This window comes from Pan paniscus, chromosome 13 (genome assembly GCF_029289425.2).
Source record: "Pan paniscus chromosome 13, NHGRI_mPanPan1-v2.0_pri, whole genome shotgun sequence".
Taxonomy (NCBI): domain Eukaryota; kingdom Metazoa; phylum Chordata; class Mammalia; order Primates; family Hominidae; genus Pan; species Pan paniscus.
Genome location: NC_073262.2, coordinates 15,629,771 through 15,650,981, shown reverse-complemented (window position 1 = coordinate 15,650,981; position 21,211 = coordinate 15,629,771). Strand labels below are relative to the sequence as shown.

Here is a 21,211-nt window from a genome sequence, read left to right as displayed (position 1 = left end):
TTCTAAGCCCTCAAAGCTGGATGAGACAGTTAGGTAATATATGTTGTATACTAACCCATGTACACACATGTATCTATTGTTGTTTTTGTATCTATCCATTTTATATATATATAAAGCTAAATGAGAGTTCACAATAATACTTTCACCTCTTATCCAGTACCACAAGATTTAGTTTATCCTTTTCTTGCTTCCAATACTTTTTTTTCTTTTTTGAGACAGAATCTTACACTGTGGCTCAGGCTAGAGTGCAGTGGCGTGTGATCTCAGCTCACTGCAACCTCCCCCTTGTGGATTCAAGCGATTCTCCTGCTTCAGCCTCCCGAGTAGCTGGGACTACAGGCGCCCGCCACCACGCCTGGCTAATTTTTTGTATTTTTAGTAGAGACGGGGTTTCACCATGTTGGCCAGGCTGGTCTCGAACTCCTGACCTCGGGATCCGCCCACCTTGACTTCCCAAAGTACTGGGATTACAGGCGTGAGCCACCGTGCCCAGGCCCATTAAATTTTTTTTTTTTTTTTGAGACAGATTCTCACTCTGTCGCCCGAGCTGGAGTGCAGTGGTGCGATCTCAGCTCACTGCAAGCTCCACCTCCCGGGTTCACGCCATTCTCCTGCCTCAGCCTCCCGAGTAGCTGGGACTACAGGTGGCTGCCACCACGCCTGGCTAATTTTTTTTGTATTTTTTAGTAGAGACAGGGTTTCACTGTGTTAGCCAGGATGGTCTCGATCTCCTGACCTCGTGATCCGCCCGCCTCGGCCTCCCAAAGTGCTGGGATTACAGGCGTGAGCCACCGCACCCGGCCCCATTAAATAATTTTTAAATGTTTAACTGACACTGCACTCCTGGGATAAACTCCACTTTAGTCATGTGTATTATCCTTTTAATATGCTGCTGGACTTCTCTTATTTATTTATGTATTTATTTTATTTAGAGGCAGGGTCTCATTCTGTCATCCCAGCTGGAGTGTAGTGGTGCAATCATAGCTCACTGCAGCCTTGAACTCTTGGGCTTAAGCGATCCTTTCATCTCAGCCTCCCTAGTAACTGGGACTACAGTCATGTGCCGCCACACCCAGCTAATTTTAGTGTTTTTAGTAAAGACGGGGTTTTGCCATGTCGGCCATGCTGGTCTTGAATTCCTGGCCTCAAGTGATCTGCCCGCCTTGGCCTCCCAAAGTGCTGAGATTACAGGCGTGAGCCACTGCACCCACCCACAATTAATTTTAAAGTATTCTCGTTACTTGAAAAAGAAAATCTGTACCCTTAGCTTCCTGGCCCCCACCAAATTCCTTCCCAACTTCACCGGCAACCCCCCACCCTAAACAACCACTAATCTGTTATTTTTGTCTGTAATCTTTCTGTTCAGTAATCTTTCTGTCTCTGTAGATTTGCCTATTCTGGACATTTCATATTAATGAAATCGCACAACCTGTGGTGCTTTATACGTGGCGTCTTTCATTCAACATACTTTTTTTTCAGTTTCATCCACGTTGTAGCACGTATTAACACTTCATTTGTTTGTATTTTTGAGTAATATTTCATCATGTGGATATACCACATTTTATGGATATTTGGATTATTTCCAGCTTTTTGGTTATTATGGATAGTGCTGCTATGCCCACTCATATACAAGCTTTTCTGTGAGCGCATGTTATCATTTCTCTTGAGTGTATGCCTAGGAGTAGATTTGCAGGATCATATGGTTAACTCGATGTTTCACCATTCCAGGACTGCCAAACTGTTTTCCAAAGTGCCTGCACTATTTTACTTCCTCCTCAGCAGTGTATAAGGGTTCCGATTTCTCCACAGCCTCATTAACACTTGCTATTATCTTTTTCATTATCAGTAAGTGGCATCTCATTCTGGGTTTGATTTGCATTTCTCTCATGACTAATGATGTTGAGCATCTTTTCATGTACTTATCGGCCATTTGTATATTTTCTTTGGAGAAATGTGCATTTGCTTCATGTATTTTTAAAAACCATTTTATCGATATACATATTTAAGGTATACAACTTGATGAGTTTGAAATAAGTATATACCCATAAAAACGTCACCACAATGAATGCCATAAACATATTCATCACTTCAAAAAGTTTGCTCCCTCTCTCTTCATTTCTAATTCTTATGTTTTGTGATAAGGACACTTAACATAAGATCTATTTCCAGTAAATCTTTAAGTATGTAATACAGTGTTGTTAACTATAGTCACTATGCTGTAGGGGAGGTCTCTAGGACTTATCCCTCTGGCATAGCTGAAGCTTTGCACCCAATGAGCAATGCCTGTTTGTTTCCTCCTCCTCCTAGCCCTTGGCAACCACCATTCTACTCTCTGCTTCTCAGTTTGAATATTTTAGATTCCTTATGTAAGTGAGATCATGTAGTATTTGTCCTACTGTGTCCGGCTTCTTTAACTTAGTATATTTGCTGCAAATGGAAGGATTTCCTTTTTATTTTATTTTATTTTAATTTTTTTTGAGACCGAGTCTCACTCTGTTGCCCAGGCTGGAGTGCAGTGGCGTGATCTAGGCTCACTGCAAGCTCTGCCTTCTGGGTTCATGCCATTCTCCTGCCTCAGCCTCCCAAGTAGCTGGGACTACAGGTGCCCGCCACCACGCCTGGCTAATTTTTTTTTTTTTTTGGTATTTTTAGTAGAGATGGGGTTTCACCGTAGCCAGGATGGTCTCGATCTCCTGACCTTGTGATCCGCCGGCCTCAGCCTGCCAAAGTGCTGGGATTACAGGCGTGAGCCACTGCGCCAGGCCAGGATTTCCTTTTTTAAAAAGGCTGAATGATGTTCCATTGTACGTATATGCCACATTTTCTTTATGTATTCATCCGTGGTTGAAAAAAAAAATTTTTTAAGCATCTCTTTCAATCTTTGCAGATTGGCTTTGTGCTGGGGCATTCCTTCAACACCTAACCAGGATATTAACAACTCTGTCTTAGCCTTCACTTCTTGATAACCCTGGACCTAGAGATCTTCCAAAGGAAAAAGCTTAGAGTCTTCTCAGATCTTTCCTGAATGCGTGACCTGCCCTGGGTATGTGCATGACATTTGAAATCCCCAATAAACACAAGTATTTTTTGAATGTCCTGATTTCCCAAAGAAACTCTCCCAGATTTTCCTCCCAGGCTTTATGTAATATATTGTATGTCTGAACCACAACTTTTTGTCCCAGGGAGCTGTGGGTTTTTTGGTCATCTCAGAATGTTTTCAAGCAATGCCTGCCCCTTTTCTACCTTGAGTGGATTCAGACTTGGGCAAAACAGACAAATGCCTCATTTTAGTCTCTCAGATCGTTTCTGACCGGTTAGAATAGACAAACAAAGTCATTTGTGAATAAGGTCTGCCTTGCTCCCTCTGGAACCTGGGACCTGGGTCCTAAATTGGGAAAATGGACTACTATCTTCAAGATCACCATCAAGCTGATGAAGGGGTGGGGCAAGGGCAAGTGAAAATGCCACAGCACTTTTCTGTCACTTTGAAGTTGCCCTTTCCTCATTTCAGTGCTTTCCTGATTGATGTAAGTCTTTTACTGTTTTCCAGAGTTCTGGCAAAGTTTCTGCTGCTTTTTCTCCATGTTTCTGTAGAGGGACAGGAGTTTGGAGCTGTCTACTCTGCCATTTTCCTGATGTCACTCCACTTCTGAGTCTTTCCTATCTTTGTGGATAGCAGAGATGTCGATCTTGGATATGATACCCTGTAAGGATGGGGTCCTTCATGATGTGATATACAACTTAATATTCATTATATGGTTTCATGTCCCCAACATGTCTAGTAACCAAGGAGTGGACATAGGAGCGCCCCGCTCGCTAGCACTCTCAGTGACACACTTGGGGAATCTGTGTTTGTGTCTACAGCTTTAGGCTCTGTGAGCTGAAGTCTTGGACTCTGTGAGTGGCAGTGTGGGGAGTGGGGGAGGCACTTCCATCAAGTGATACAGTAAGAGTTTCACTAAACACAAAGCTATGGCTGCTTCCTAGACAGTCCATGCGTTTGTAACTGGCAAGCAGAGTTAGCATTCTGGAAAGAGGTGATTGCCTGTAATCGTCATTAGGAAGAAAGGATGTTGCCAGATAATAATAGGAAGGAGCAATCTATTTGGTACTCAGATGATTCATGCTGTCTCTTGGTACTTGCATGTTTAGATATAACTATGTAAGTGTTAACAACCACTGCCTCATAAAGGCATAGTAAGCAGGGGCTCAGACCCCATTAGGCAAGAAGAGCAGGATCAACCCACCAGGCAAACAACCTAGACCAGCGAAAGTGCTAGCCAGAGGATGAGAGGTGACAAGTATCCGTCTCTGCATGGGGTCCAACTATAATAGCAGGGGCTATGGTTTGTCCTTTCCCATTGACCCTTCTCTTGTACATTCCCCCAGGACTGGTGACCAGTTAGAAACATGGAGCAGCTCTACCTGGATGGAATGAACTTTAAGAAGCAGGTGGATCTGAGCAATGTACACATGGGTGGCTTGTGGATGTTGCTGGCACCCTGCCTAAACATTCATCCTCCAGTTGCTTTGAGTTGGAAGTGCACAGTTGCCCTTTTCCCCAGAGAACTGACCTTACTGAAACAGAAGGCCGCCTTCCACCTCACACCCTTGGCTGAAGGGCACAAAAGGCCCCTGGTCTTGAGGTAGGACTAACTCTGGAGGGCAATTTGCCCTCCAGAGCTTCCCTGGGACGGGGTGGGGTGGTGAAGCCGGCCTCCAGCTGAGACCACAACCTTGCTGAGCTTCTTGTCTCCTGCCCGCCTCACTCTTCTGAGAATGACCCTAATTAAATCATTTGAACCACGGCCTTCTCAGGGTCAGCTTCTAAGGAACCGGATACAGAATAGGCCCATAAAACCAACACGATGGTGAACTTTATAGTCTGCAAATTCTATCTCAGTAAGGCTGTTGTATTTTTTTTTAAATACTTAGTAGTTATTTACAGTAACTACATTTTTTTAAGTTCTACCTCATCAGGGTATACGTTCCTGGGAACCCCTGGTCAGGTCAAACGTCTTACGTTGAACATCTAAGTATTGCTGATTTCAAGGGGAAATGTGCTTGTTCTTGAGCTCCCAAATTAATAGGTAATTGAATTCTTTTGAAAACACTAAAATCCACTGAAATGGCCTCCAATATAGTGAATTGAGAGTAAACATGGGCTACCCTGCAACAGGTCAAGGCAGCTACCCCTCATTGATAAGGGTGATGATTTGCAGATTCTTTTGTCTTTTTGCTCCGAACACACTTCAGAGCCACAAAGCACATACATTTACTCAATGTTTATGTAATTCAGCCTTTACTGTAAAAAAGGAAACAATAAAAGCAAAACCCTATTAATAAACACAATGCAAACAACGCCCGAGATTATCATAAAAACATACTAGCAAGCCACAAGTACCAGAGAGGGGTGAACAGGCATATCTGCTAGCTCTCCTCTTGCAGTCCTCAGCCTCCCACAGGAGGCACAAGGTCCAAACTATTCCTCAAAAAAAAGAAGGACAGCCTCCTTATGCTGAAATAGGAACTTTAAAGGAAGCTCTTCTTGTAGTCCAAATGGATGTACCTTGTGGTATGGCTGTAAGGACTCGATTTTACCGCTTGTGTATTCCTAACTATAGCTAGGCCTGTCACCTGCTGTTCCTGTGATCTCAGCTTTACCTAGAAGAGCTCCTGAAACAGAGTGGGTACACAGAAATCTGGAATGAACAGCTATCTGCTCAAAAACGATTGTTTAAAAACAGATGATTGGGGCCGGGCGCGGTGGCTCATACCTGTAATCCCAGCACTTTGGGAGGCCGAGGCGGGCGGATCACGAGGTGAGGAGATCGAGACCATCCTGGCCAACATGGTGAAACCCCGTCTCTACTAACAATACAAAAATTAGCTGGGCGTGGTGATGCCAGCCACTCGGGAGGCTGAGGCAGGAGAATCGTTTGAACCAGGGAGTCAGAGGTTGCAGCGAGCCGAGACTGCACCACTGCACTCCAGCCTAGCGACAGAGCGAGACTCCGTCTCAGAACGAACAAAGAAACAAACAAACCAGATGACTGGGAGACTGAAGAGGAAAAAAGATGGGAGAAAACGTAGGGAAAGGATGGGGCCTCACAGACTCAGCTGTGGGTCGGGGGGTAATCATTACCTCAGCAGAAGCACAGGGAATTGTCCCCGAGGTGAGCTTTGGAAAGGAAACAAAAACAAAAACACCAAAAAACACCTAAATTTCCTTTATTAAAGTGACACATAATCATGTTTTCTGATTCTCTTCACTCTCTGCCTGGGGGGAGGGGGTGGGGAAGGTGTTAATGATGCTGATCCCTAATTCTGCTTCAAGGAGATCTGGTGGGGAATTCTTCCACCAGTCCAGAGTTTGCTGGTGCTGACCTCATCCCTGTATCACAGGCCTTGAATGTGGGAGGCTAATAGGATGGGTGGGTTGCAGGAGGTAGAAGAGGGGATGGCCTAGAGAGTTTCTCCATTCAGAGCTGGAGAGTTGTTGAAGGGAAGGGTATTTTAAAAGGGCTCCACCCACCCCTAGCCCCAGCCCCTCAGCTGTGGGGAGAGGCCGCCGCCTCTGATGGGGTCTTGATGCTGCTGCTCTGTTCCTGGTCTGGCACGTCCTCCTCTTCCTGCTCCAAGTTGAAGTTCTGTGAACAAGGTCGCAGGTGAGGCCTGGCCCTGCATTTGCTCAACCGCAGCTCTGATACATTTAGTGGGGCAAACTTAGGCAAGAGCCACTCTACTGGGTTGTAGTCCCTCTCCCTGAAGAGGAGCCGTTTCTTCCATCCCACCCGAAATGTGGACCTGACCTACCTCGAGCTCCTGAAAAATCTCATCCATGAAGTCCTGGGAGTTCTGTTTGTAAGACACAGCTAATCGAATTGCATCATTGAAGAGCTGGGGGTGAGGTAGAGATGGTGGATGAGAGTGCCTTGGACTCTGCCCAGTCCACCCCACTGGCCCCACTGTGAGACTACACAGTACTCCATTCCTAAAATCAGCAACCTTACCCCTCCATTTGCCTCTCCCCATCACCCTGACCTACGTATGGTCAATGGACTTCTGCCTCATCAAGTCCAGGCCCATCAGCTCCTCCCCTCCCTGCCACCCATGCCCATGCAGTCCCGGTTCTCTCCATCACACCTGCAGTAAGCCCTTCTCTTCACAGCTTCCCTTTACCACCTAGTGCCCTGACCTTGCTAGCTACCTCTGCAGTCAACCACACCTTCACAACATTGGTACCATCAGCAGCCGAGACGAAATACAGGGGCAGGGAGAACTTCTTGGCAAAACTGAAGCTTTTTTGGGTCACGTTTATGTCTGCTGTAGAGAGAAGGTAGGACATTGGTCTGTCTGTCAAGGGAGGGGAAGAAGGTTTGGAGCGGGGGCCACTGGAGGCCTCCATTCCAGAAAGTGGGATAGGCAGGGATGATTGGGAAACATGTCCTAGAAAGAGCTCAGTTAATAGGGATCTGTGTCTTGGAAAGAGGGCAGCTCAGCTTAGCTGGCTTCTTTATAAGGTGGGAAGAATGCAAGCAACCAAGGGTTGTATCTTATCGTGGGAGGGAGGACCAATCACTGAAGGTTGCCTGCCCGGGGAATGGAGGAGGAAATGTATGAGGGCAGGTCCCCAGTGAATTGCTAACACCCAGGTGCAGGGATGGCCCCACCATCAATTTTATTGGCCACCACGATGCATGGGATCTCTGGCCTGAACTCCCGAAGCTCTGTATACCAGGTGCTCAGGTTCCTATAGGTGACTTTCCTCTGTACATCAAACACCTGCAAAGGGCAGAGGAAGAAAGATAGCTCAGGTATGTCAATGTTTCTGCACCCCATCTCCAGGTGACTCACACACCCAAGCAGGTAAGCATGAGCACATGGTGCTGTTTGTGGGAACGCTCTGAATTGCAGCCTCTCTGACCACAGAGGCTGCCATTTCTCAGGGAAGCCCCCTGGAGCCTCCAGATGCGAACATGTTTTTAAAAATCTTATTCTTGGCCCAGTGCAGTGGCTCACACCTGTAAGCCCAGCACTTTGGGAGGTTGAGGCGGGTCAATCACCTGAGGTCAGGAGTTTGAGACCAGCCTGGCCAACATGGTGAAATTCCGTCTCTACTAAAAATGCAAAAAATTAGCTGGGCGTGGTGACGCATGCCTGTAATCTCAGCTACTTGGGAGGCTGAGGCAGGAGAATTGCTTGAACTAGGGAGACGGAGGTTGCAGCGAGCCCAGATCATGCCATTGCACTCCAGCCTGGGCAACAAGAGCAAAACTCTGTCTGAAATAAACAAATAAATAACGTATTCCTTTTTTGTTATCTTGTCATCAAATCTTATTCACCTATTTTAACAATCATAAATGGAATCAATTTGCCAATTGATACAGTCTGTTAGAAATTGTAAAAACTTTTGTGTTTTTTAGTCTACTCTTGTATTTATTGCTTAAACTGTTTTAAAGTTCCTCTGTAGTAACCGTAAATGTTTCTAGAGTTTTACTTCAGTTACTATTTACTTTTATTTATTTATTTACTTTTTAGAGACAGGGTTTCACTGTCACCCAGGCTAGAATGCAGTGGCTCAATCACAGCTCACTGTAACCTCAAAACTCCTGGGCTCAAGGAATCCTCCTACCTCAGCCTCCCAAGTAGCATGCACGCATTAATTTTTATTTTATTACTATTATTTTTTTTGTAGAGGCAGGCTCTCCCTATCTTACCCAGGCTCATCTCAAACTCTTGGCCTCAAGGGATCCTCCCACCTGGGCCTCTAAAGGTGCTGGGGTTACAGGTGTTAGCCACCACAACTGCCCTTGATTTTTTTTTTTTTTTTTTTAGACGGAGTCTCACTCTGTTACCCAGGCTGGAGTGTGGTGGCATAATCTCAGCTCACTGCAACCTTTGCCTTCTGTGTTCAAGTGATTCTCTTGTCTCGGCCTCCTCAATAACTGGGACTACAGGTGTGCACCACCATGCCTGGCTAATTTTTATATTTTTAGTAGAGACAGGGTTTCACCATGTTGGCCAGGCTGGTCTCGAACTCTTCATCTCAAGGGATCTCCATATATGGAGTCTTGCTCTGTTGCCCAGGCTAGAGTGCAGTGGCGCTATCTTGGCTCACTGCCACTGCAACCTCCACTTCCTAGGTTCAAGTGATTCTCGTCTCAGCCTCTGGAGTAGCTGGGATTACAGGTGCGCACCACCACGCCTGGCTAATTTTTGTAGTTTTAGTAGAGACGGGGTTTCATCATGTTGGCCAGGCTGCTCTCAAACTCTTGACCTGCAGTGATCTGCCTGCCTAGGCCTCCCAAAGTACTGGGATTACAGGCATGAGCTACTGCACCTGGCTGATTTACTTTTAAGCTTTTGTTTACTTCTTTGTTCTTTCTGCTTTTTGTTTTTTGAGATAGGGTCTTACTCTGTCAGCCAGGCTGGAGTGCAGTGGCACAATCTTGGCTTACTGCTCCTCGACCCCCTGGGGTCCGGTGATCCTCCTACCTCAGCCTCCTGAGTAGCTGGAACTACAGGCACATGCCACCATGCCTGGCTAATTTTGTTTATTTTTTGTAGAGATAAGCTCTCATTATATTAACTAGGCTGGTCTTGAACTCCCGGGCTCAAGTGATCCTCCTGCCTCGGCCTCCCAAATTTCTGGGATTACAGGCATAAGCCACTGTGCCCGGCCTCTTTAAATTTTTTTAAAGTAATTTTTATGTTTTATTATTTGCAGTTCATAATTGTATTACTTTATAATTTGTTTTTACCTATTTTATTTTTATTTATTTATTTATTGTGAGATGGAGTCTTGCTCTGTTGCCCAGGCTAGAGTGCAGTGGCAGTATCTTGGCTCACTGCCACTGCAACCTCCACCTCCTGGGTTCAAACGATTCTCCTGTCTTCAAACGATTCTCCTGTCTCAGCCTCCCGAGTAGCTGGATTACAGGTGTGTGCCACCACGCCTGGCTAATTTTTGTATTTCTAGTAGAGACGGGGTTTCAACATGTTGGTCCGGCTGGTCTCGAACTCCTGACCTCAGGTGATCTGCCCGCCTAGGCCTCCCAAAGTACTGGGATTAAAGGCATGAGTCACCGCGCCCAGCCTGTTTCTACCTATTTTAAAATATCAGCAAGAAGGATGAGCACTGCAAACCAGCTCTAAGGGCAGAACTCTGAAAGACAACTGAGCTGCTGCTACAGTGAGCCTTCATGCCCTTCACAGGAGCTCCTCCAAAGTGTCTAGCCCAAACTGCCCTAGTACAACAGTCAGTGGATTAAAGTTACAGACAACCACCACCCTGTAACTGCTGGCACAGCTGACCTCACTTCTAAATCACCCAGCTATTTGTGCAAGCAACATGGTTCAAGCTCAGGGCTAGGGGCTCGCCCTGTGTGGTGGCGGGAGGGTCAGCAACTGTCACATCTCAAGAGGTGGCAGGAAGTCTATGTGGATTCTCTTTCACAGGCCAATTTCAATGAATCACCAGGTTGTCTTGAATTCCCGATGAAGACTCCTTATAAAGGATGTCTGTAACTAAACTTCTGGAATCTGCCTCACACCAGGCTCAGATGCCTTTTGTCCAGGTCTGGTTTCCTGAGCATCCGTTCCTTGTTTTGAGAGCTGAGGAGGAGCTGGCTAGAATGAGGAGCATCCCCATCTCAAGGTTTCAAGGTGGAGGGTCGAGCCGTGGTTCCGTCTCTGACCCTCAGCTCCCCGTGTGGTCAGAAGGCAAGTGCTTTCTACTCGCCAGGGCCCGTGCAGCAGACTGTGGCTGGTGGCAGGCACCTGCAGACACAGGCATGGTGGCAGGAGAGACACCCCAGGCCTTCAGAAGAGGGTCTGAGGGGGGCCCACAGAGATGCATCAGATGCAGGAAGCAGTCACTCCAAGAGAAAAAGAGAGGTGAGCTCAAAATACCAAATGCCACTGTAGGCCTGAAACCAAACTGGCTAGGAGCAAGCTCCTCTGCTCTTGAGGGTCAGACTTCTGCACTACACTGCCCCCATTTGCCTTGCCCCATCATCCTCTTGCTTAGTACCTTAACAGTTATCAGAGTTAAAGCTTTTGGAATTTTTCAAGGGATTTTGTTCTCAAGGGGCAGTCAGGGGAATTAGGTGACGAGTTCCTTCCTTTACCATCTGCAAAGGGTCAGAAGGGAAGAATCCTCACTGTCCTCACCACTGTTATCTGTACTGTGCCTACCAGTCAGTCAGTTCCTGGGGGCAGCACGTGTGTCTTTCCACCTGGGCACTCCCAGCATCCTGCACACGTGCATCACAGACAGTCCATGTTGTGGAAGGGATCAGTGGTGCAGGAGCACACACGAAAGAGCTATGCTAATGACAAACATCAGAGGAGGCTGCATGGAGGTGGTGGCATTGAAGCAGGGCCTGAAAAATGAGCAGAGTTTCAAATAAAGGGGTGTGAGCTGGGGAGAGGCTGAGGGAAGAGCATGAAGGAAGGTGTGCAGAGGAGCAGGTGACAATGAGCAGAACAGAGCAGCTCCTTCTGCATCCCCTCTGCTATTGCTTCTTACAGATGAGATGACACCTACTCAGCCATGCATCTCTCTCGTGCCAAGGTAAGGCCGTGCATATTTACAGACAATCACTAAGTGGGAGGTAGGGCTAGAAAGGTGGGTGTCTAAATGCTATGGGGTGCCATGGCAGACTTTATTAATATATGCCAACAATGGTGGCAACCTGTCCATCCCATGTGTTCTTTTAACCATGTGACTCTGGTTCCCCACTGAGAGATGCCATCTGTTTCTTCCCTCTGTGACTATGGACAGAGAGATGCCACATATTCCAGGGCTAGGCCATAAAAGGAAATATAAGTCCCACCGGGTTCTCTTTGGATACTTGATCTCGGGATCTTGGCTGATACTCTGTGAGCAAACCCAAATCAGCCCAACTGACAAACTGCGAAGAAACACGGGGAGTAGAACCTGCTGGTGGTCCAGCCAAGTACCAGTGTGTGTGTGGGGAGATGCCCCAGGCAGTTCCAGCCTGGAACCCAGCCTTGGAGTCTTCTTAGCTGAGACTTCAGACATGAATTTGCGATCCATCAGAAAATGGTTGTTTTGTACCGCCAAGTTTTGGGGTTTTGTGTTAAAGCAAGACCTTGAATGCTATTCCAAGAAGTTTTAGTGACCTAGGTTTTCGCTTGGTGACAATTGCTAGGGTTAATAATTCAGAAGACTAGTCTATTACTTTCTGCATTGTTGATGGCTGATATTCATGAAAATGTGGGTTTTTTTTAGGTGGAGTTTTGCTCTTGTTGCCCAGGCTGGAGTGCAATGGTGTGATCTCGGCTCACTGCAACCTCTGCCTCCCGGGTTCAAGTGATTCTCCTGCCTCAGCCTCCCTAGTAGCTGGGATTACAGGCACCCGCCACCATGCCCGGCTAATTTTTTGTATTTTTAGTAGAGATGGGATTTCACCATGTTGGCCAGGCTGGTCTCAAACTGCTGACCTCAGGTGATCCACCCATCTTGGCCTCCCAAAGTGCTGGGATTACAGGCATGAGCCACCATGCCCAGCCATGAAAATGTTTTTCAAGTGACCCAAAAGAAAAACATGCTCCTTTTCAGCATTTAAAAGTGGTGGCCTGAGAACCAAGCCAGGGAATTCACGGGTAGGAACTTCTATAGGACACAGGTTTACAGAGCTCCTTTTTCCTTTCTTAGCCCTTTCCTCGGCTGCATTTTTCTCTTGGAGTGACTGCTTCACCACACCCCGGTCACCAGGGTGGAACCGTGAGGATTGCGTCCTAGGCAACAAAATGGGAGGCTCGGGGGGAGGCAAGGGGCTGGCCTGAGAGAGAAGGTTCTCTGGGACCCGCAGCATCTACTCAGTCCCAGCATGTGCCCCCTAGGGAAAAGCAGCAGGCAACAGTGGAGGGAGGCCTTGGGAGCTTGTCTGACAGGTTAGGTCCATCAGAGGGACTATGGCCCTGTTTCAGGCATATGTTTGCCTCTTGGATGCTACACCTGATGTTGAAGCCCTGAGCTTGCTGTTCCACCTTTTCTCCACCCATCCCCGCCTACAGAGAGCTCACCTGGCACCTTCTCACTAAGAAGCTCTGGGGAGCAGGTGTGGTTTGAAACATCCCCGGGTGACCCTAAGCCCCCCTCCCACAACACCCAGACTTGGTTACAAGGGCCCAGGGCTGCTAGGCCCCTCACCCCTCAGGCCAGACTTGCCCAGTGCCTTTGTCCACCTCCCCACTGTCTCGTACCATGATGCAGGCGTGGGCCTTGTGGTAGTAGGAGGCATGCATGCTCTGGAACCGCTCCTGGCCTGCCGTGTCCCAAAAGTCTGCAGTGTGAACACAGACAGACCCACATGCCTGGTGCATTTCTGTGCAAGTCACTAAGATACAACACACATGCGGCACAAACCACAGCACATGTGTGAGTGTACATGGGGAGCACAGGGAGAAACAGAGACCATACAGCCCCACACGTGTGTCTTCAAGACACAGTGTACCTGAGTGTGATGTGAGAGGTGTGTCTTCACCTGTGTGTATGGGAAGACAGTGGGTCAGGGGCCAGGAGGAAGGACAACACACTGGAAGCCCAAGGAGGGAGAAGACAGTTCCCCGTTTCCCACGTGACACGCAGGGTCCTCTAAGTTCTAAACTATTCCAACTTCTCACGTGCGCTGACCACAGATGGTAGACAGAGTCAGGTAGGCTGTGTGCCCGGCCAAGGAGAAGATTATGACCCGATGGAAGGTCGCAGCCCGATGTGGGAGATAATGTTCTGACCACATTTATTTTTTCAAACTGGCTGAGTAAGAACCCCTGAAGCTAGGAAAACTACTGCCTCGTCGAAGGCCTCTTATGTTCTTCTTCCCTGAGGTGGGTACAGCCCCCTGACTTCTCCTTTCCTGAACCCTGTCCTGCACAGGTGCTGGCCTGGACGCCAGGTCAGAGGGCTGGGACTTGGCCCCTGCATGCCTCCTTCCACCCTCCATGGCCTCCTGGCTCCTGGCTCTCTGGGTTCTCTCTAGCACCCCTTGTCCCTGCCTGGGGTCTCATTTTCTCCCTCTGGACTCTCTCCTTATGAAGCTTCCCTCACCTCCCCTCGTCTCCCATTTCCTCTTTCCTGAGGATCAGCATGTCTTGGCCCTGTGCCACTTACCCACAAGGATGGTCTTGCCATCTACCGTGGCTGTGTGCTTGTACAGGGTCAGGGCGTACGTGGACAGCTGCTGTGGCTGACTGCACTCAGGTTAAGGACCAAAATCAATAAAAGGGGAGGTAAGGAAGGAGTGGGGAGCAGGGGTGTTTGGTTTGATGAAATGGATCCTCTCCCTCCTCTTCTCTTTGGAGTTATTGAGATTTTAAATCAAATGAATGTTGCAGACAGAGGATCAGCTTCACATACCACTGGTACAAGCTCCATGGAAGGGTGAGGGGTGGGAGGAGATGGGAGTGTGTCCTGGCCATCGAAGTCTGAGGTAAAACATAGAACAGGATTTTACAGACAAGTGTCATACAAGGCATCATGCAGTTGGAAAATGCAAATGTGGATACCCCAACTCGATCATGGATGGAGCTTTCACAGGCTAGAAAGGAAACCCTAACCCTAGGTAGCAACATGACCATTCCAGGGACAAAAGCTCCCACAAGCCATACAGTTGACAAGCTGTCAATCAATTTGGAGTCTGCCTATGTGTGAAACCCTGAGAAAAAGGGTTAAACTCTGGGGATTAACACCTTCCGAGGCTGCAAGAAGCCGGACAGTGTAAAAAGCAGAGCCAAATGACGCAGGTGGGCTGGGTGTGCAGGAGCACTTGGTAGAAGGTGGAGTAACACATACTCAGATCTTAAGGCAACTAAGCCTTGGGGTGCCGAGCCTAGGACAGGCAGCAGCAGGCTCCAGGGGCTCCTCTCACCTGTGGTTCTCAGTGGATCCACTTGGGAAGCTGTTTAAAAATCTCCCAGTTGCGGGGAGGAACTCACTCCAAACCTATGCAATATAACAATTCATGGGAGAAAGGTGGGGCTGGCAGCTCCTATTTTACAAAGTTCATTCATATCAGAGATTTTTTCAATAGTAGGAGGCCCAAGCTTTGAGGTTAGAGAGGCTAAATGACTTGGCCAGTATCAGAAGCTACTGAGGAGGAGGAGGTGGGGTTTGAATCCAGGCATTAGATCCAAACCATTTGCTGTTTGCCATTCTACTGCCCTCTTAATATAAAACAATCCAAATATGAGTAAGGTCCAAAATATACAGCACTGATTGTGCAATGCCATGTGGGTCAATCGGCAAGAAACAAGCGCGGAACAAAACCTGTGCATTCACTTACCCAATCCTCCTTCCTGGGCTGCTGGTACAAAGGGGTGGGCAGTGGGACACTGATACATGAGCGTGGGAAGACCCACAGGAGCAAGGGGTACTTCAAACCTTGAAGGATACAAGCCATCCATGAGAAATCTCTCCATGAGTCTGTAAGCAGAACAGGCAAGGTGGTCAGATGGCGTCTCCATCTCTCCCTTGTCCCAGACTTTTGCACCCTAAGGCTGACAACCTGGAAGCCACCTGTGGCTTCCCTTCCCCCTTTCACTCCACAGCCACACAGCTTCCGGGTCAAGTCTGGAAGCTGGGTATCAGCATTACTAACCCGTCATAACAAAACAGCTCATGTCACTATGAGTACACACACCAGCCCATGTGAAGCTCTCAAATCTGTTATTTCCACCAGAGCACAGTTCTGCACATACAATTACCCTTGTGTTATGCAAAGGGAAACAGAGGCCAGGCCAAAGCTGCGCCTTCCGTTCAAAAGCCATTTCCCGGTCGGGCGTGGTGGCTCACGCCTGTAATCCCAGCACTTTGGGAGGCCAAGAGCAGCCTGGCCAACATGGTGAAGCCCTTGTCTCCACTAAAGATACAAAAAATTAGCCAGGTGTGGTGACACACGCCTGTAATCCCAGCTACTCAGGAGGCTGAGACAGGAGAATCTGCTTGATCTATTGGTTATTGAGAGGACTATCAATTCTGAATGTGGTCAGTTATCCTGTGAAAAAATTAGGCAGACTTGGTCACTCCTCTCTGCAAAACCATCCAGTGGTTCCCCATTTCTTTCAGTTCAAATTCTCCCATTTCTTTTCTCTCCCTCTGTTCTAGCCACTGGCCATTTCCTCCTTTTGTTGTTGAAATGCTCCTGCCAGATATCTGCAAGGCTTACTCCTTGCTTTTTTCAAGTCTTTGACCCAATGTTACCTTTACAACTAGGCCTTCCCTGACCACTCTCTTGACATTGCAACCTTTTTTCCCTCACGTTTTGAAGGGTCACTGCTTGCCTGTCTGTCAGTGTAATACACTCTAACCATGATTTTATACTTCTGATATTTAAACTGCAGCTTGAATTGTAAAAGGAGGATAGACTTTATTTATAACTATAAAGAAACAGCACCCTTACTATAAAGAAAACACATCATCTTCTTAGATCACGTAGAAAATTACACAAAGAATTTACCGCGGCCAGAGGTTAAGATGGTAAATGAAAAAGACTCAAGCTCAGAACCCTGTCTTGAGAGGGCACATGCTCAGAAAGTGCAGGAGGAAGAGGAGAGATCCATAAACTTGCCTCATCCAAGCAGAAGCAGTGAAAGAATAAAAACACAGGCACAGACGGATTTTCTTAAGGAAAAGTTGCCTCTGGAAGACAGGATGAAGGAGAGAAAAAGAGGACCCAGAGACTCATTCCCTCCCAACATTCTGCAGCTTAGCAGAGAACCAGCTCGGCAGGCCTGAGCTCAAAAACAGAGCAGGCCTACCTCCAGAGGCTCTAGGGAGCTGCCTCTGTCACTGTCACATACACAGATGTTCCCTGTCTTCTTTTCCCAAAAATATTTAGAGTAGGCACTGGTCACTGGTGGCCTAAGCACAACTCCCTCAGGATAATGAGAGCTTGGGACCCAGGGAGTCACATGGTGTGACTTTTCTGCTTGTAAGTTTCCCCCATCACCCTAGTCTGTACTCACACCATGTGGCCTTAGTTTTGGGTGGGGGGGGGTGTGCCTTTGCCCTCTTTGTACAACAATGATAGGCAATCATTAACGGGAATGGAAGACCCTAAAGGCCAAGTTAGACAGCTATCAAAGAAAAAAGACAACACATCTGGACCTAACTACTCTTAAAGATGGAATCAGAAAGCCACGTCTTGTTGGCCGGGTGCGGTGGCTCACACCTGTAATCCCAGCACTTTGGGAGGCTAAGGCAGACAGATCACTTGAGGTTAGGAATTCCAGACCAACCTGGCCAACATGGCAAAACCTCTGCTAAAAATACAAAAAAATTAGCTAGGCATGGTGGCGCATGCCTGTAATTCCAGCTACTCAGGAGGCTGAGGCATGAGAATTGCTTGAACCTGGGAGGCGGAGGTTGCAGTGAGCAGAGATTGCCCCACTATACTCCAGCCTGGGTGACAGAGCAAGACTCTGTCTCAAAAAAAAAAAACAAAAAAACAAAAAAACACCATGTCTTGTTATTAAGCAGTATGATCACCTGGGGTCAAAAGAAATCTGGTTGGGTGCAGTGGCTCACGCCTGTAATGGCAGCTCAGGAAGGTGGCATGTGCAGGAGCAAAGGAAAAGCCTTCCACAGGAGGCAGTGCCCAGGTCTGAGAACACCTGTTCACAGGGGGTAGGGGAGCTGTCATCAGAGCCCACCAACAGAGCCCTGAGTGGAATCAAGAAGCATGAACATGCTGCATGAGAAAAAAAAAAAAAAAAAAAGGCACCTTAAAGAAAGCCTGGTGACTGGGGCTGCTACTGTTGTAAATTTCTGAACTCTGCAAGAAGGCCGCACTGCCACAACATTGCTATCTAGAAATGAGGCCGTGTACAACTGACGCCCTTCAGATATGATGAACACAAGTGTTAACTTTTTTTTTTTTTTTTTTTTGAGACAGGGTCTTGCTCTGTCACTAGGCTAGAGTGCAGTGGCACAATCATAGCTCACCACAGCCTGGATGTGTTAACCTCTTAATGGGTGTTTTAGCCCAACTGAGTTTAGATTCATAGGTTAGAGACTGAAAATTGGCAGTAATTCTTGAGTCCAATCAAAACTGAACCACAGTGTTCTCATGCACTCACCTTCCCTCAGATGCACTGTTTCCATTGTATCTGGGACAACCTTTTGCCTGAGATACTGCTAGTGGATGAAGACTGGCTTGTTTTCTAATTGTTGTGTCTGTGGAGGCCAATGTTATGGTAATCTTTGACGTCAAGTTAACTACTTGGATTCTTATTTTTTGTTACTGTTTGAAATGAGGCATATAAAGAGACTAGCATTGAACTTGGGAGCTGGGTATACCAAGATACATTCTCCGAAAGTTCTGTTTCTTATTAAAGTGGCAATTTGCTCTACACCTGCCTGCCATTTCTATTCTTTGTTGTTTTAAACTTGAGTGGGGATAAAGGGGGTGTTATTTATTGGGTAACCTTCCCAAACTACAACACCTACCCTCACTTTTACTGTACAGGCGTGCTGTTGAGGATGGTCAAAGTAACTATAAAATACTAAACCAGAGGCCGGGCGCGGTGGCTCATGCTTATAATCCCAGCACTTTCGGAGGCTGAGGTGGGCGGATCACGAGGTCAGGAGATCAAGACCATCCTGGCTAACAAGGTGAAGCCCCGTCTCTACTAAAAATACAAAAATAAAATTAGCTGGGTGTGGTGGCAGGCGCCTGTAGTCCTAGCTACTCGCAAGGCTGTGGCAGGAGAATGGCGTGAACCCGGGAGGCGGAGCTTGCAGTGAGCCGAGATCACGTCACTGCACTCCAGCCTGGGCGACAGAGCGAGACTCCGTCTCAAAAAAAAAAAAAAAAAAAAATACTAAACCAGAGCTGCAGTGTGTGATTGTGTGGTGGGGAAGAGAGAGAGAGAGAGAGAGAGAGAGAGAGAGAGAGAGAGAGAATTCAAAGTCATGGAGATGGCCTAAAAACCAGCAAAGCCCCCAGAGAATTATTCACAGCTACCTGAGTCAAAGGACTTGATTATAAAAATGAAGGTAGAAACCAAGGTGGGCCTGGAGTACTTGGGAGATAAACGTAACCACTTCTCTGGGCAGGGGCAAGTGTACCGTCATGCTATGAAGGCAGAAATGGACATGTGCCCTCAGCAGTCCTAGGCGTGAGAACTAGGACGTCTCATGGAGACAAGCTGGCAGCACGGCAGAGCCTCCCTTCACCTCTCCGGGTGGCATGTAGGCACCGAAATTCATTACAAGAAGAAGCCAGTCTTCACAATGATTATAGTCAATCGTCAGTTCTACCCAGTTTTCTCTATTTCAGAGAGTCCCTCCAAGAAAGCATCTTTACCACCTTTACCCAATCTGTCACGGTGGCATAATCACTTTTGTCTTTCCATTCCCACTCCCCGCCCTTGCCACCCCTCAGCCCACAAACCACACACAATGTCCTCAGTTGCTCCACACGTTCTCTCAGGGCTCAGAGGAAACATTCAAATTCCTCAGTCCTTATGACCTGCCCCCTCCACCCGACACACACAACGGCTCACGTGATTCCCCACGTTCCCCCATGAACATCTGCGCTCCAGCCAAGACTGCTCCTTCACCAGCCCCAAGAAGCCATGCTCCTCTGCCTCTGGAGGACTTTTAAAATGACCCGGACCCTCTCTGGGGCTGGTATTTATTCCCTAATCTCCCAACATACTTGGATTTGCCCACTGCGCTGTCTCCCAGGCAGATGATCTTCACGTTGTCATCAGCATCATACTTCCCTTGGTCCAACTCACTCGGTTTGGTTTTGTCTTCTGCCATTGGCTCCTAGCTGTAGAGAGGGGTCCAGCCCAAGGGAGGGGAGGGTATTGTCACTGTCTGGGAAGATCAACAAGAGGCTGTTGTCAGAGATAAGTCCCCTCAACCAAATCTCCAGCTGTACCTCCATCCAGACTGCTTCCCTCAGTGCCAGACTGAGATATGGTATGCAATTGACTACTAGCCTTGGAGTAGCAGAGTATGACACACAGGCATCAATAATATGTTATACACAAATAGTTAAGTCCTGCGCACCCCAAATGCTGCTCCTCACATTACCCATTTGCACAAGACATTCGCCAGGCATCCAGTGCCAAAGGCTGTGTGCAACATTATGTCTAGCTCTGTTTTACTCTCCTCACACCTAAATATGACTTTGTAAACATTCCTGAGAATGTAACCACAGTCCAGACTCTTAGCTAGGGGGGCACATAGAAATGATATGATGACGAGATAGCAGCAATAGGTGAGCCTTACTGGGCATTCACCATGAGCAGACCTTGCACAGGGTTCAGAGGATGGAAGACACAATGATAGCAGAGTCTACTGTGGTGAGAGCTACGACAGAAGTATGCACACGGGTCAGGGGTAGAAAATACCAACAGGGCCCCCGAGTTTTCCTGACTGCGCCACCACACAGCTACTGCTTCTGCACAGCCAGGGACTTCGCCTTGTTTATCCAGGGAGACAATTCCTGGGAAGTGGCAGATGCCTGGAAAGCATGATGAGGGGTCTGCCCCCTTTCACCTGTACCCTGTAGAGAGAGCGACAGAAAGCCAAATCCAGCTTCATGGCTCCATGCTTGAAGACGTTCTTTCTTTTGTTTAGAGATAGGGTCTCACTCTGTCGCCCAGGCTGGAGTGCAGTGGCGCGATCACGGCTCACTGCAGCCTCCAACTCCTGGACTCAAGCGATCCTCCCTCCTCGGCATCCCTGGACTATAGGCGTGAGCCACTGCTTACGGGCGAAGACTTGCTTGTCGGTATCCTCGCCATCTAAGTGGGTAAGCTATCTTTCGATAAATGTTTTTGGCCACCAACCATGTGCAGGCATCGCCAGGCTGCCCGTCCCGCCCCCCACAACAGCCTCGCGAAGCCACCTTTCCGTGCTTCCCCCGACCCGGACGCCCTCTCGCCCACACCGCTAGGGAGGCCTCGGAGGGGCTGTCCCCGCGTGCTAAGCCAGCCACCGGGGCGGATTTGCCCTCACGTGCGGTTCCGAGTGAGGGCTGGAGAGACCAGGGACGCTGCGGGTCGGCCCCTCGGGCCCTGCCGCCAGTCTGGACTCTGCGCGCTCTCGAACCACGCCCGCCGGCCCAGCTCGCGCCGCAGCGCACTCCACTTCCGGCTCGGCCCGCGTCCTCGCAGCTGCTAGGCAACCGCGCAAGGACCCCGAGGGAGGCTGCCCGGCCGAAGG

At 48.2% G+C, this 21,211-nt stretch overlaps 1 protein-coding gene and 1 long non-coding RNA gene across 18 annotated transcripts; one reads left to right on the top strand and one right to left on the bottom strand.

The window, feature by feature from the left end:
- Positions 1 to 2,047: 2,047 nt before the first annotated feature.
- LOC134728684 (uncharacterized) lies at positions 2,048 to 5,502 on the top strand. The gene is made up of 2 exons (XR_010109330.1): positions 2,048 to 3,706; positions 4,390 to 5,502. It is a non-coding gene; the product is annotated as an uncharacterized LOC134728684 (long non-coding RNA).
- Positions 5,503 to 6,215: 713 nt separating this feature from the next.
- Positions 6,216 to 21,190, bottom strand: RABL2A (RAB, member of RAS oncogene family like 2A). 17 transcript variants are annotated; one of them, XM_063595105.1, is made up of 10 exons: positions 21,005 to 21,174; positions 20,395 to 20,549; positions 19,692 to 19,855; positions 15,425 to 15,454; positions 14,144 to 14,223; positions 13,237 to 13,316; positions 7,674 to 7,785; positions 7,211 to 7,326; positions 6,817 to 6,900; positions 6,216 to 6,650 (listed from the first exon to the last, which is right to left on the bottom strand). In XM_063595105.1, exons 3-10 carry the CDS (start codon positions 19,796 to 19,798, stop codon positions 6,552 to 6,554), a joined length of 708 nt encoding a protein of 235 aa, XP_063451175.1. In that variant the 5' UTR covers positions 19,799 to 19,855; positions 20,395 to 20,549; positions 21,005 to 21,174; the 3' UTR covers positions 6,216 to 6,551. The 17 variants fall into 17 exon arrangements, with proteins under 17 accessions (XP_063451175.1, XP_034809785.1, XP_034809784.1 ...); XM_034953894.2 differs by having other exon boundaries at positions 7,199 to 7,326; positions 20,399 to 20,549; XM_034953893.3 differs by having other exon boundaries at positions 7,199 to 7,326; positions 21,005 to 21,173.
- Positions 21,191 to 21,211: the final 21 nt, after the last annotated feature.